Here is a 16533-nt window from a genome sequence, read left to right as displayed (position 1 = left end):
TTGCAAAAAAACAGGGGAATCGCTCTTAGAAAGAGTTTGCATTTCTGATTAATGCATGGTGTGAAATAATGCAGGTAACCCATTTTAATCTTAGCAAGAAGATTACAGTTTAGATGAATCTGTTCAACTATGACTTGAGCAACATCAGCTCAAGGTTCGTGGTGCTTATCGTGTCTTGTTTGGAAACAAGAAAATGAGCTAAGCTTGCAGATAAAATTGTAACTTTGATTGGAGATTGTGTTGTGTGGATTGTTCACGGAAGTGTTTGAAGTGTAACGTCACTAAGCATTTTTAATTGTATTTCTGGATGTAATCTCATCACGTCTGGCTGGAAACCTGACTTCAAGGGAAATTGAGTGAATAAGAAATGGATGCTGGTATCCATCTGGTTCCAAGATTAGGATCAGATGAATCAAGCTCTTTGGTGAATGACTTGCGTTAAATATATGAGCCTTCAATTCCAAATGACAAAAAGCAAGTGGGAGCGACAGAGGGGAAGGAGATTGCCATTGCAATGTAATTACTGGGGACTCTTGTTAAAGTGTCTCTTGTTTTGAGCAATACTTCAAGAGAAGTCAGTAAAAAAGGATAAATTAAATCCCTATTGTCTTTGCCGATTCAATCACTGTGTCGTAACTTCAATGTCTATTGAATTATGTTACATTTCATTCTGAGCATTTATAATTGAACATAAATACACATAGTAGTAGTTCAAGAAGGTGGCTCACCCCCCACCTTCTCAAGGACAATTCAGGATGGGCAATAAATGCTGGCCTAGCCAGCGACACCCACATCCTGTGACAGAATAAAATAAAGTGACTTCAATACTTGAAAGCTGTGGTTGGAATTTGATAACATGTCAATTTGATGATTGCATTGACGAGGAAGGATATGATTAATCCAGTACTTAGATAGAACTATAGTGCTTAACAGTCATACACTTCTACAAGTGTAGATTACAGATTAAGTTACAATTTCCAGCAATTGAATCTATTAAACCAGAGAAGCAACAATTAAAACTCAAAACCAAAGAAGGTGCAAAATTCACATCCAGAAATTTAAAAAATATATTACTTTATGGTATCTTTCTCAATTTAATGTAAGATCTTAAATAATTAATGTGATTAGAACAGACAGAGGAGCAAACCTGAGCCCTGAAGTCGGCAGCAACATCTTTCATGTCTTTGTAGATATCATTAAACTCCTTCGATGTTTTGTCTACAAATAGCAGAAGGTGACTGGCAACGCCAACATCAAAGATCTTGTCTGAAGACTGAAAAATAATTTTTAGATGTAAAAGAAAAGAAAAAGAATCTCTCAAAATTGAATTATTTTGAAATAAGAATGTAAACTAAGACATAAGTTGACAGTTTATATTTAGAGCAGAATTTAGGACTCTGCTCCAAATCTGACTTTCAGCCACTGAGGAAAATTTGAGTTTAATATTTTTATAATCTCCAAGGATTACAAATCCAACAGTTTTCGCTGTGAATTGGAAAGCTTTGTGCCAAAAAGGACATTTTGACGTGACTTTCCAGAGGTTATGAACGCCAACTAAAGAGTGGGGAAAAAAAGTCAGCTGAATCACTCCAGTGGTAAATATGATAAATGGGCACCAATAAAATAAAATGAAAAATTACTGTTGGATGATCTTACCAGATAACAGCTTCATGTGTCCATTTGACAATCTTCTGTCCGCTATTTTGAGAGAAGCTGCACTTCTAAACATGCCCATTAAAATTACAGGCAACAACAATAACATTGTGTTCATATAGCACCTTTAACATTAGAGAATGTCCCACTGGAGCAATGTAAATTTATGACAGTTAGCCAAATAAGGAGATAATTGGGCAGATGACTATAAACAAAAGTTGTTTCCAAGAACTACGCTTTAAGGAGGCTCCTAACTAAGGAAAACGAAATCCAGGTAGAGAGGTTGAGGGAGGGAATTCCAGAATTTAGGTCCTGTGGCAGCTGAATGTGTGGCCATTGCTGACGGAGCAATTGGGGCTATTGGAGAGGCCAGTACTAGAGGAATGCAGATATCTCAGAAGACTGTGGACTGGAGGAAGGTTGCAGAGTTAGAGAAGGTTATAGAGGGATTTGAAAACAAGAATTAGAACTTCAAAAGCTAAGGTGTGCTTAACAGAGAATGAATGCAAATCGATGATAACGGGGGGTGGTAGATGAATGGGATTTGCTGTGAGTTAGGACACATGCTAAATAAATTTGGATTAGCACAAGTTGATGGAGGGTAGAAGATGGGAGGGGGGAGGGCGGGGGGTGGGTGGGCGGGGGGGGGGGGCGGGTGGTGCAGCAAGGAGTGTGTTAGCATGGTCCCATCCAGGGGTTAAAGAATGAATGATGATTTCTGTAAATTCAGCTGTGTCAGGGGTAGAGTCAGATAATGCTATGGAAGTGGAAATAGGTTGTCTTAGTGATAAAGCAGATATGTGGTAGAAAGCTAATCTTGGGTCAAATATGATATCTACATTGTGAACAGTCTGGTTCAGCGCGGACCGTTGTCTGGGATTGAGTAGTTGGCTAAGGAGGACAACTTGTGATGAGGACTGAAAGCAATGGTTTTGCTCATCCTAATGTTTAACTGGGCAGAGGAATGTGATGTCAAGATGCGAAGCATCCATACACACACACACCACCAAGATTAATTTCTAGCTTCTGATAGACTAATACAGAATGAGAGAATATTCACCCTAAATTTCAGGATGGACTGAAACCTCTGGCCTGGATTTTCACCAGGGTCAAGAAGACTTGGTAGCCCTTTAAAAATAGTGCAAGCCCCAATTCTGAGATTCCTGACCACATTCATGGGTTGTCTGATTTTCAGGAGTATGGGCTGTTTTCTGTCAAAAGCCCACTTCCAGCATTGCTGATCTGGCTGGCACCATTGCAGAGTTGGAATGTCCTACTCCACTACAATTTTCATGGAGTTTGGCTAGGTTTATAAAACATGGTAAGCCCTAGTCTGCATGTCGGGATGTATTAGAAGGTGAGTTCAAAACGTCCTTCTCATGCTCCCTATGTCAAAATATACCACTCCGTCCATCCAATGGCCTCTTACACTTCCAATGCTAAGCTATGCCCTTCACCCACCCCACAGCGACCCTCATGTCCCCCATGCCAAGCTGTGGCAATTCCATGTCAATTCATAGACTGAATAGGGCAACGAACCCTATAGTCACAGTAGGATATGTAAAGAAAATATTTTTTAAAAGTAATTCATTCATTGCTTTCTACTATATTAAAAAGTCATTTCACTTAGAAGTTAAAAGTGTCAATCATCCAGGCCCTTTATTGTATCAATAGCAAAACCACAAATCCTTGAAACCACTTATGTAAAAAATATTGTGAAATTGACAGCACAGATCAGAGAACCTGAACTGTCAAACAACCATTATTTTCTCGGGGGGTGGGGGGGGGGAGGCGGAGTGTAGGTGTTTCAACAAGTGGTATGGTACCTGCGCTGTCTGTGGCCAAGCATACATACAAGGTTACACTCGTTCTACACAGGTGTGAATGTATTCCTTTGCAGCTTTTTGGGGGAATTTGGAGGTATTCTATAAAGAAAGCCATGTGCCTTTGGGTGTTTGTACAGGGTTTAATTCAGATGGGGAAAGGTTAATGGAAACAGCTTGTCTGGGGGAGTTGAAAGGTAAAAGGATAACAATGCTAGATGCATTTGTAATGAGAGGCTATGGTGAGTTGGATTTACAAGTAAATACATTAGGAGATAGATAAAGACTTAATTTTTCAGCTGTTAAACTTCAAAGGGGAGTTTAAGGGACGTTTACAACTTACAAAGGTTTCATGAGTAAACCAGGGAAGGTTATTACATTTTATTTGACCTGAAAGTGGAGGCAATAGGAAAACATGAAAGATATTTATATTCTGAGAAAAGTTAAATTCAAAGAGATGCTGAGGATGATGGAATCAGAGACAGAAGAGGAAAAGGATATTTAAAGAGAGATGTTGAGTTGAGTAGTGATGGTTGCATAGGCAAGATGCCTTGAGGCCAGCTCTGTGCTGAGAGAGAGTATGAAATGTGAAACAACCATCCTTTAAGACTGAAACAATCTTTGTTTCAGAAGTTTTGTTTCTGAATTTTGTTGGATTTCTACAGCAGACTGGAAGGGTTTGTGGAGACCTGTGGCATACTGTTACTAAATTAAAGCAGTTTTGCCCTAATTGGACTTTTATAATTAAAAATCTATACGGGAGATGTTGCCATTTAGTTTACTTGTGTGTTCTGACCAAGTGAGTTTTTTTGCTGTGGGGAAGGGGTGTTTTGTAAGATTGTTTTAATTGTGTAACTTTTATCTTTTGTGCTTAAGGTTTTTTCGCTTTTGTTAATAATCCTTCTAATTTTCAAAATCATAAAATTGTTACTGGAATTCTATGCTTCTGTTTTCAGTAATTTTTTTTCTCCTTGTTTTCAAAATACAAAAGAAAACTTAATGGGCAAGGCAAATTTCCCTCTGGGATTTGGCTAACTCAGCAAATAACACCTCCTGTTGTTGTAACACAGTGTATAGTGAGTAAATGGGCATGGAGGTGCCACAGCTTGACGGGAAACATGAGGGGCCATAGGTGTAGATGGAAGGGTATAACTTGTCATTGGAGGTATGAGTGAGCATAAGGCCTGGGGGAAAGGGCAAATCTTAGCATGGGGGAATGAGGTGGCATGGAAGGGGCATATGGTGTTTGAATGGTGGGGGTGGGGAATGAGGGCTGGAGGACCTTCATGTTTTTATTTTAACTAGGATGGTGTCTTACTGCATTGGGGTAAAAGCTTTTAAACAGTCCACCTCTGAACTTGGCAGCCCTTGTGACTGCCTCCAAATTTTTTCCCAGGTTGACTAGCCTAACTCCAACTCAACCCCACCTCCGCAGCAATGAAGATCCCACCTGTGTGGGCACTTACTCCTGAGGTGGATGGGCTGAGCAGGAAATTTTCCTGAATCCTGGCTTGTATTTCATTTGATTCATTCATGGGATGGGCGTCGCTGGCTGGGCCAGCATTCATTGCCCATCCCTAATTATCCTTGAACTTAGTGGCCTGCTAGGCAATTCCAGAGGGCATTTTTTAAGAGTCAACTACTTACGTGTCAGTGGGACTCATAAAACCAAATAGCCTTGAGAATCCTGCCCAAATAAATCAGTATGTGAAGACAGTTTGAAATTGCTGGTTATAATGTGCTGTAGGGTTTCTATGATTTCTATGATAACTAATTAAAATAGGGACATTCTCCATTTACCTCTCGATTATACTCTGTGACTAAACGCAGCTCATTGACTTTGATGAATTTGATTAGATCATCTTTTTCCAGTCTACTGCCGTCAGCAATTTCATAGCCAATGCGTTCTTCTTCAAACTATGATCCAAAGAAACATATAAACATTAACAACAAAGAACAATACAGCACAGGAACAGGCCCTTCGGCCCTCCAAGCCCGCGCCGCTCCCCGGTCCAGGATTGAATCCTGAATCCAGGATCCCCGCCCAATTTTCCAGCCTATCTACATACCAATATCCTATCCACCGAGCTGTCCCCCACAGCTACGATGCTTTGTTCATTACAACCTATTAACTCACCCCCACCCCCCCCATTCCAGACCATGTGATCTCCAGGGAGAGGCGAAAACCCAGAGTGAAAAACCCCAGGGCCAATATGGGGAAAAGAAAATCTGGGAAATTCCTCTCCGACCCCCTGAGGCGATCGAAACGAGTCCAGGAGATCACAATGGCCCTGATCGGAAAATGCTTCCCAACCCTAGTCATTTCCACTTCCACGAGAAACAAGGAACAATTAGCCCGCGCCGCTCCCTGGTCCAAACTAGACCACTCTTTTGTATCCCTCCATTCCCACTCCGTTCATATAGCTGTCTAGATAAGTCTTAAACATTCCCAGTGTGTCCGCCTCCACCACCTTGCCCGGCAACACATTCCAGGCCCCCACGACCCTCTGTGTGAAATATGTCCTTCTGATATCTGTGTTAAACCTCCCCCCCTTCACCTTGAACCTATGACCCCTCGTGAACGTCACCACCGACCCGGGGAAAAGCTTCCCACCGTTCACCCTATCTATGCCTTTCATAATCTTATACACCTCTATTAAGTCTCCCCTCATCCTCCGTCTTTCCAAGGAGAACAACCCCAGCTTCCCCAATCTCTCCTCATAACCAAGCCCCTCCATACCAGGCAACATCCTGGTAATCCTCCTCTGTACTCTCTCCAAAGCCTCCACGTCCTTCTGGTAGTGTGGCGACCAGAACTGGACGCAGTATTCCAAATGCGGCCGAACCAACGTTCTATACATCTGCAACATCAGACCCCAACTTTTATACTCTATGCCCCGTCCTATAAAGGCAAGCATGCCATATGCCTTCTTCACCACCTTCTCCACCTGTGACGTCACCTTCAAAGATCTGTGGACTTGCACACCCAGGTCCCTCTGCGTCTCTACACCCTTTATAGTTCTTCCATTTATCGTGTAGCTCCTCCTTACATTATTCCCACCAAAATGCATCACTTCGCATTTATCAGGATTGAACTCCATCTGCCATTTCCTTGCCCAAATTTCCAGCCTATCTATATCCTTCTGTAGCCTCTGACAATGTTCCTCACTATCTGCAAGTCCTGCCAGTTTTGTGTCGTCCGCAAACTTACTGATCACCCCAGTTACTCCTTCTTCCAGATCATTTATATAAATCACAAACAGCAGAGGTCCCAATACAGAGCCCTGCGGTACACCACTAGTCACAGGCTTCCAGCCGGAAAAAGACCCTTCCACTACCACCCTCTGTCTTCTGTGACCAAGCCAGTTCTCCACCCATCTAGCCACCTCCCCCTTTATCCCATGGGATCCAACCTTTTTCACTAGCCTACCATGAGGGACTTTGTCAAACGCTTTACTAAAGTCCATATAGACAACATCCACTGCCCTTCCTTCGTCAACCATTTTGGTCACTTCTTCAAAAAACACCACCAGGTTAGTGAGGCATGACCTCCCTCTCACAAAACCATGTTGACTATCGTTAATGAGTTTATTCCTTTCTAAATGCGCATACATCCTATCTTTAAGAATCTTCTCCAACAACTTCCCCACCACGGACGTCAAGCTCACCGGCCTATAATTACCCGGGTTATCCTTCCTACCCTTCTTAAATAACGGGACCACATTGGCTATCCTCCAATCCTCTGGGACCTCACCTGTGTCCAGTGACGAGACAAAGATTTGCGTCAGAGGCCCAACGATTTCACCTCTCGTCTCCCTGAGCAGCCTTGGATAGATTCCATCAGGCCCTGGGGATTTGTCAGTCTTTATATTCTCTAAAAAACCTAACACTTCCTCCTTTGTAATGGAGATTTTCTCCAACGGTTCAACACTCCCCTCCGAGACACTCCCAGTCAACACATCCCTCTCCTTTGTGAATACCGACGCAAAGTATTCATTTAGGATCTCCCCTACCTCTTTGGGCTCCAAGCATAAGTCCCCACTTTTGTCCCTGAGAGGTCCAATTTTTTCCCTAACAACCCTTTTGTTCCTAACATATGAATAAAATGCCTTGGGATTCTCCTTAATCCTGTCTGCCAAGAACATTTCGTGACCCCTTTTTGCTCTTCTAATTCCCCGTTTGAGTATTTTCCTACTTTCATTGTACTCCTCCAGAGCTCCCTCCGTTTTTAGCTGATTGGACCTAACATACGCCTCTCTTTTCCTTTTGACCAGTCCCTCTTTTCCTTTTGACCAGTCGTGATCTTCACATCTTCAGCAGTATAAATGACACTGATAACCTGCCCTACACACATGCATACATTTCACCGATGCTATTATACATATAGAAATACCAACTGCATTTTACTTCCAAATATGTTATATTTCTGCTAAAATATTACATGTGTTTGTAGATGTGAAATTTTAATTTTGGTTTTCTTCTCAATCTTCCCTGGCCAGGTCAGGCTATCCAATCAAGAAGGTTGGTCAGCTTGCACAGTTTTAGACACTGGCTGGGATTTATGATGCTGGTGCCAGGGGCACATTTTCAGTGGTACATTGCCAGGTGGTAAAGTGGCATTAGCCATTGACTCTGTCTACACTTCCCGCTGCCTCGGCAAAGCAGCCAGCATAATGAAGGACCCCACGCATTCTCTCTTCCACCTTCTTCCTTCGGGAAAAAGATACAAAAGTCTGAGGTCACGTACCAACCGACTCAAGAATAGCTTCTCCCCTGCTGCTGTCAGACTTTTGAATGGACCTACCTTGCGTTAAATTGACCTTTCTCTACACTCTAGCTATGACTGTAACACTACATTCTGCACTCTCTCATTTCCTTCTCTATGAACAGTATGCTTTGTCTGTATAGTGCGCAAGAAACAATACTTTTCACTGTAAATACATGTGACAATAATAAATCAAATCAAATTAAATCAAATCAGATATGCCGACCAGCAGTTGCCAGGAATTAGCCTGGACCTCGCGATCTGCAGAACAATAATTAAAATTTTGCACCACCAATACATTGTTTATCACATATTAAAAACTATCACACTAATTTTAGATGTTATGGGTATATCCATTGGTGTCTATGTCATACCTTCCTGAACAGAATGATGGTGTCCCTGGTGATGCCATACTTAGCAAAATGTTTTGCATTATTTGTGACTCCAAATGGAAGATCAGGAATGTCCTTTGCAGTCTCATAAAAAGTTTTAGTGTCATTTCCTTTCAGATCCTGTTTAGAAGCAATGAAAATGCGATTGTATTAATAGTTATTAGATCATCATAGAAAAGCTCTTGTAAAAATTGCAAAAGTTGTCCTTTGCTCACCCCAACCATACGGTATGTGTCATGAGTATAGCTATAAATAAACTACTCTTCAAATGAATGCTGAGATAATTACCAATGGTTTTATTTTATTATGCATTCATGAAATGTGACTGTTCCACACAAGTTCAACATTTGTTGTCCATCCTTCATTGGTGAGCCATTTTCTTGAACTGCTGCAGTCTATGTGATGTGTAGGTACACCTACATTGCTGTTAGGAAGGGAGTTTCAGGGTTTTGACCCAGCAACAGTGAGCGGTTGCTTGCCCTGTTCAATAAGATCCCAGATGTCCTGTAGAGACTTCCAGTCAGTGCCAGTATAACTACAACATTGGCATCTACCCAGCGATGTGGAAAATTGCCCAGGGATGTCCTGCATACACAAAAAGCAGGGCAAACCCCCAGCCAATTACAGAGCCATCAGTCTACTTTCAGTCTGACCATCAGCTAAGTGATGGAAGAGGTCATCAACAGTGCTATCTAGTGGTGTTTGTTTAGCAATTAGCTACTCACTGGCAGTTTGGATTCCACCAGAGTCACTCAGCCCCTGACCTCATTACAGCCTTGGTTCAAACATGGACCATCAAGCTAACATGGAGCTTAGCTCTAGAGATGAAGTGAGAATGACTGCCCATGACATTTGATAGAGTGCGGCTTCAAGGAGACCTAGAAAAAATAGAGTCAATGGGGATCGGGGAAAGCCCTCTGCTGGTTGGATTCATATCGAGCACAAAGGAAGATGGTTGTGGTAGTTGGAGATCAATCATCTCAGTTCCAGGACATCACTGTAGGAGTTCCTTCGGGTAGGGTCCTTGACCTAAACATCTTCAACTGCTTCATCAATGGCCTTCCTTCCATCATAAGGTGAGAAGTGGAGATGTTCGCTGATGCATAATGTTCAGCATCATTCATGACTCCTCAGATACTGAAGCAGTCCATGTCCAAATGCAGCAAGATCTGGACAATAGCCTGGCTTTGGCTGACAAATAGCAAGTAACACTCATGCCACACAAATGCCAGCCAATGACATAGAAACATAGAAACTAGGAGCAGGAGTAGGTCATTTAGCCCTTTGAGACAATTGCGCCATTCAATATGATCATGGCTGATCCTATATCTCAATGCTATATTCCTGCTTTCTCCCCATACCCCATGATGCCATTAAAATCTGAAAAAAAACTATCTCTTTATTGAATATATTCAGTGACTTGGCCTCCACAGCTTTCTGTGGTCAAGAATTCCACAGGTTCACTACTCATGTCCCTGGTTCTAGATTCCCATCCCTGCATCTAGTCTGTCTAGCCCTACTAGAATTTTATACATTTCAGTCAGATCTCCTCTCATCCTTCTCAACTCTAAAAGTGAATACAGACTCAGTTGAACCAATCTCTCTTTATAGGTCAGTTCCACCAACCCCCATATCAGCCTAGAGAACCTCTGATACACACCCTCTATGGCAAGTATATCTTTTCTTAGGTAGGGAGACCAAAGCTGCACACATTACTTCATGTGTGGTCTCACCAAGGCCTTGTATAACTGCAGTAAGACATCCTTACTTCTGAACTCAAGATCATCTTGCAATGAAGGCCAACATACCATTTGCCTTCCTCATTGCTTGCTGAATCTGCTTCTCCACTTTCATTGACAGGTGCGCAAGGACACCCAGATCCCTTTGTACATCGTACTTCCCAATATATCACCATTTAGATAAACTTTTCCTTTCTGTTTTTCACATGACCATCTCTGACAAAAGGGGATCTAATCATTGCTCCTTGACATTCAATGACATCACCAGTGCTGAATCGCCCACTATCCTGGGGGTTACCATTAACTAGCCTAAACAAATACTATTGCTACAAGAGAATGTCAGAGATCCGGAATCCTGCGGTGAGTAACTCACCTCCTGACTCCTCAAAACCTATCCACATTCTACAAGGCACAAGTCAGGAATGTGACAGAATACTCTCCTCTTGCCTGGATGAGTGTAGCTGCAACACACTCAAGAAGCTCAACACCATCCGGACAAAGAAGCCTGCTCGATTGGCAACCCTTCCACAAACATTCATTCTTTCTACCACTGATGAACATTGGCAGCCGCGTGTACCATCTACAAGATGCATTGCAGGAGTTCACCAAAGTTCATTTGGCAGCACCTTCCAAACCCACGACCATCTAGAAGGACAAGGGCAGCAGATACATGGGAACACCGCCACCTGGAATTTCCCCTCCAAGCCACTCACCATCCTGACTTGGAAATATATCGCCGTTCCTTCACTGTCGCTGGGTCAAAATCCTGGAACTCCCTCCCAAGCGACACAGTGAACTGCAGCGATTCAAGAAGACAGCTCACCATTTCCATCTCAAGGACAACTAGGCATTGGCAATAAATGCTGGCTTCGCCAACGATGCCCACATCCCGTAAATGAATTTAAAAATTAAAAAAGGGGGCCCCTATGTTTCCATCTTGCACTTCCACAATTTGCAGATCAAAATATCTTGGGAATTAAATAGGCGCATGCATGTGTAACAACAGGTAACGATGATGCATGTGTAACAACAGCAAGTGCCATTCACTGGCCTGCCCCAGAAATCTTTGGGCTATTATCTACAGTATTAAACATCTTGCTTATGTAGTACTTCAAAGATAAGGAGGAGAACCTTGGTTCATTTCTCCGAAGTGTCTCATCACATACATTGAGATGCCTCCAGGTACAGTAATTATTATGGAGGCAGATGCAGCAGCCATTTTACATTCAGCCATTATCTTGATGGAAGGCTTATTTAAAACTTCATTCGTGGGTGATGCAGGTTGGGCCAGCATTTATTGTCCATCCCTAATGTTTTTGGAATTCTTTCATGGGATGTGAGCATCACTGGCTGGGTCAGCAATAATTGGCCGTACCCAAGGGACATTTTTTTTAAATAGCCAACCACATTGCTGTGGATCTGGAGTCACATGTAGGCCAGAGCAGGTAACGATGGTAGATTTCCTTCCCTAAAGGACATTAGTTAGATAGATGGGTTTGTCTGACAATCAGCAATGGTTTCATGGTTATCATTTGACTTTTAATTCTAGATTTTTATTGAATTCAAATTTCACCATCTTCCGTGGTGGGATTCTAACCTAGGTCCAGAGCATTACCCTGGCTCTCTGGACTACTGACAATACCACTACACCACTGCCTCCCCTCATTGCACTTGAGAAGGTGAAGGTGAGCCACCTTCTTGAACTGTTATAGTTCACGCAGTGTAGGTACACCCCAAGTGCTGTTAGAGATGGAGTTCCAGGATTTTGACCCAATGACACTGAAGGAACCGTGATATATTTCAGTCAGGATGGTGTGTGATTTGGAGGGGAACTTCTAGGTGGTGGTGTTCCCATTCATCTGCTGCCCTTTCTAGATGGTAGTGGTTGGAATGAGCTTGGAAAGTTTGAATAGTGATGTGGTGTCTTTAATGTCCATTGTTGTGGTATGGAATCTTTGACATGTATGGAAAGCCTAACCATTTCCAGAGTCCGTGAAACCAGTCATAGAAACATAGCAACAGGCCATTCAGCTCCTTCAGCCTGCCTTTCCGCTCAATGGTATCATGGTTGACTGGTACCACAACTCCATTTATCAACACTCACTCCATACCCTTTGATACCCATACCAAACACAAATCTATGTCCTGAAAGCTCTAACTGTCCCAGAATACAAGGTTTTCAGGGTGCGAATTTCAGATTTCTACCAACTTTTCTCAACTGCACTCTTGAACAGTCCAGCTCTAATTTTAAGATGATGTCCTATCATCAGCAGAGGTGGTTTCTCTTGGGCCACAGGTTGAAGAGCTTTGATAATGAAACCGATTTTTATCCAAACACCCAAAATATTTTGGAAATTTATTGTGAGATATCAGTTGAAAAACATCATGCTCCCTTTAAACTCTGATCCATTGCCAAAACCCTGGTTTTTTGAGTGTGGGAGTGTGGTTGGCAGCATTCTGGCAGTGTTGGCTTTTATGACCCTGTGAGACTGACCATAGCTTCAGAATGAAGGGCTTCATGGAGAAATCCAGAAGTTGCCACAGTCTGCACTGTACAACCGCCCCCCCCTCCCCCCACCACCGTCCCCCTCTCCCCCCACCACCGTCCCCCCATCCCTCCTCTCCCCTGCCCTCCCCTCCCCTTCGCCTATCCCTTCCCCTCCCCTCCCTCTCCCTCCCCTCCTCCCTTCCCCCTCCCTTCCCCCTCCCTCTTTCCCCCCCACCCCCTGCCCTCTTTCCCCTCCCCTGCCCTACCTCTCCTCTGCCCCTCCCCCTCCCCCCTCCCCACCCCACCCCACCCCCCCTTGCCCTCCCCCTCCCCACCCCCCCTTGCCCTCCCTCCCCCTCCCCCCTTGCCCTCCCTCCCCCTCCCCTCCCCCTCCTTCTCCCCTCCCCTCCGTCCCCGCCTCCAACACAGAGCTGGAAATTTCGAGATCAGTGAGAAATTCGTCTCCCCCCCCGCCCCCCCCCCCCCCCATTGCCATTTGATTGTTCAAATGTTTCAGGCACCGCCACATGGTGAAAGTGGTAAAATTCTTGTCAAAGCGATTGCTGGATTTCTTGGCAAGACTTACTTCAAGGTGAGCAGTGCTCATGCTTAATGGTTGACCACAGATTTCAGGCTATTTTGTTTATAACTTTTAATTCATGTAAAAAAACCACATCCTTCCTTCACTTCTCTTTCTGCTTTCTTCCTATTTATCTGGCAGTTTTCTCCGGATATTCCAGCTCTGTCTTTTCCTCACATCCCTCCCCAGTCATAGAAACATAGCAACAGAGATGAGCATTCAGCCCCTTTAGCCTGCCTCTTCACTCACTGATATCATGCTTGACTGGTACCACAACTCCATTTATCAACACTCACTCCATACCCTTTGATACCCATACCAAACACAAATCTATGTCCTGAAAGCTCTAACTGTCCCAAAATACAATGTTTTCTGGGCAAGAATTTCAGAGTTCTACCAACTTTAACACCATAATATTTGCAAACGATCTTCTCTGTCAGCCACCTCACATGATGTAAATAATTGTCCACAATTCTACATCACGTACTATCTGAATCACAAATAGATTTCAGCTTTATCACTCTCTTATTGCTATCAGTGACTAAGAACTGCCAAGTTTTCATGGCCCAAAAGGTATCATCTATTCTGAAGGGATTTTCAAGCCATTTTGTTTGCACACATTATTCAAAACTAACCGAGGAAAATGACACAAGCAGAGTTTAATAATCAATCCTTCAGTCTTCAATCAAAATGAACAGATGTAAATAAATAACAGATATACACATATTTATATTTTAAATGAACAAATACAAGTTTGGGGCGGCACGGTGGCACAGTGGCTAGCACTGCTGCCTCTCAGCGTCAGGGACCCAGGTTCAATTCCGGCCCTGGATCACTGTCTGTGTGGAGTTTGCACACTCCCCCCGTGTCTGCGTGGGTTTCCTCTGGGTGCTCCGGTTTCCTCCCACACTCCAAAGATGTGCGGATTAGATTGATTGGCCATGCTAAATTGACCCTAGTGTCAGGGGGATTATCAGGGTAAATATGTGGGGTTACGGAAAGAGGGCCTGGGTGGGATTGTGGTCGGTGCAGACTCGATGGGCCGAATGGCCTCCTTCTGCGTTGAAGGGATTCTATGATTCCATGAAGTAAAGCAGTAAAAATAAAGACAGAAGAGTTAATGTGACAGTTTCTATTTAAGGTATAGTAAGTTATAAAAGGGGTTACCTTTAAGAAACCAACAACTACCACATCTGCAGAGGCGATAAAGGTTTCGACATGAGTGATATTGAGCAGATGTATGGCACTTGGACCAATCCTTCTCTTTATCCAGGTGGCAATGGAAGATTCACTTCTTGCTCCTGAAAGAAAGGATCCCAAACTATGTAACTTCTAACCTTACAAATCTGAAAAGCTATTCATGTAATTATTTGTTGAAAAGCGTGCTTTGTCACAAAGAAAAAGAACTTCCAGTCAGCCTCCAGGTTCCCTGTATGATGAGGAGGTGTGGGTGTAGTTTAACTGGCTGGAGGCTGGCACCCAGTGCTCCAGGTAGGCCTATGGTCTCTCTGTACTTGCCTGTGTCTGTGTTCAGCTAAAGGCCTCCCTGAATAAGGATCCCCTGCCCCACCCCATAGTGGGGGCCGGGTTGGTTTTTCTATTTCATTAAGTTATTCTAATAAGTTGCTGAAAGGGCCACTTGATGTTAAAGCACCCTATCAGTTACATCCCCTTTAGTGCAACTGGCAGCTTCACTGAATTCTGAAGGCCTCTGATTAGCCCTCCAGCTTTAAGAGGCCACCTACCACCCTTGGGACATGGAACCTGATTCTGTGCTGACTCAGGAGGTGCCCCAGTCAAAATCCCAAAGAACGCCTGTTTTCCCTAGAGTGGATTTGGGACCCAGAAACATTCTGGCTCCTGTTTCCCACCCCTCAAAGCACAAATATTTAACCTCGAAATTCAGTTCTGGAAATAGCAACTTTCAAACTCATTACTGAACACAACCTTTATCATGCATAATAGGCCTCATTTTAGGACACAACCTGAGTTACTGCACTATACTCGTAGCATTAGTGGCTTTGAAGAATGTTCTAAATTAAACAGAACTCACAATATCTAAACAAACTGTTCAGCCTATCAGGTCTTTGCTTGTGTTTATGCTTCACATAAATCTCCTCCCAATTTCATTTAATCCTGTAACATTAATTTCTCCCTCATTTAATTATCTATTCCCCTCTTAAGTGCCTCCAAGCTTTAACCAGTTTAACCACTTCATGTGTAGCAATTTCCTCATTCTCACCACTCTCTGAGTAAAGAAACCTCTCAGTGAATTGCTTATTGTATTTATTCGGGCATCCCTGATTGCCCTTCAACTGAGTGGCTTAAGAGTCAACCACATTGCTGTGGACCTGGGGTCACATGTAGGCCAGACCAGGTAAGGATGGCAAATTTCCTTGCCTAATGGATGTCAGTGATCCAGATGGGTTTTAAGGTAATGGCTTCAAGGTCATCATTAGACTTTTAATTCTAGGTTTTTATTGAAATCAAAAGTCACCATCTGCTGTGGTGGGATTCAAACCTGGGTCCCCAGATTGCAACCCATTGACAATTCCACTACGTCCCCCACCCCCCACTCCGACCCCTGTGACTCTTATATATTCATGGCTTATTGTTTCGAACTCCCCACATAAATTATCAGTAATTCATTATCTGCACATGTAATGTTACTTTTTGATCATTTCATGGACCATTTATTCTCAATCTATACAATAATTCAGTATAATATCTCCATTTTTGGATTAGACAGTAAAACTGTTATGGTGTATGTAACAGATTCCACTGCACTGTTCAATGAAGAGCAGTTATTGCTCATTGCCAGCTTGTCATGTTCCACTAACACCACCCAAAAGTGGCAGGCTGGCACAGTGGTTAGCACTGCTGTTTCACAGTGGCAGGGAACTGGGTTCGATTCCTGGCTTGGGTCACTGCCTGTGCGGAGTCTGCACGTTCTCCCCATGTCTGTGTGGGTTTCCCCCGAGTACTCAGGTTTCTTCCCACAGTCTGAAAGACGTGCTGGTTTGGTGCGTTGGCCATGCTAAAATTGTCCTGGTGAGCCCGAACAGGTGCTGGAGTATGGCGACTGGGGAATTT

General features: G+C 43.4%; 1 protein-coding gene across 1 annotated transcript in view; it reads right to left on the bottom strand.

Moving 5' to 3' along the window:
* LOC144510432 (protein disulfide-isomerase-like) overlaps window positions 1-16533 on the bottom strand; it is a 48950-nt gene that overhangs the window by 14714 nt on the left and 17703 nt on the right. The window contains exons 4-7 of the mRNA XM_078239880.1: window positions 14608-14741; window positions 8616-8753; window positions 5277-5393; window positions 1148-1273 (exon numbers count right to left, since the gene is read on the bottom strand). Coding sequence (XP_078096006.1) covers window positions 1148-1273; window positions 5277-5393; window positions 8616-8753; window positions 14608-14741 — 515 coding nt within the window. The remainder of the gene's footprint in view (window positions 1-1147; window positions 1274-5276; window positions 5394-8615; window positions 8754-14607; window positions 14742-16533) is intronic.

Source organism: Mustelus asterias, chromosome 23, assembly GCF_964213995.1.
Source record: "Mustelus asterias chromosome 23, sMusAst1.hap1.1, whole genome shotgun sequence".
In the NCBI taxonomy this organism is placed as follows: domain Eukaryota; kingdom Metazoa; phylum Chordata; class Chondrichthyes; order Carcharhiniformes; family Triakidae; genus Mustelus; species Mustelus asterias.
The sequence above is the reverse complement of the archived record's forward strand: the minus strand, read 5'-3'. Positions and strand labels throughout refer to the sequence as shown.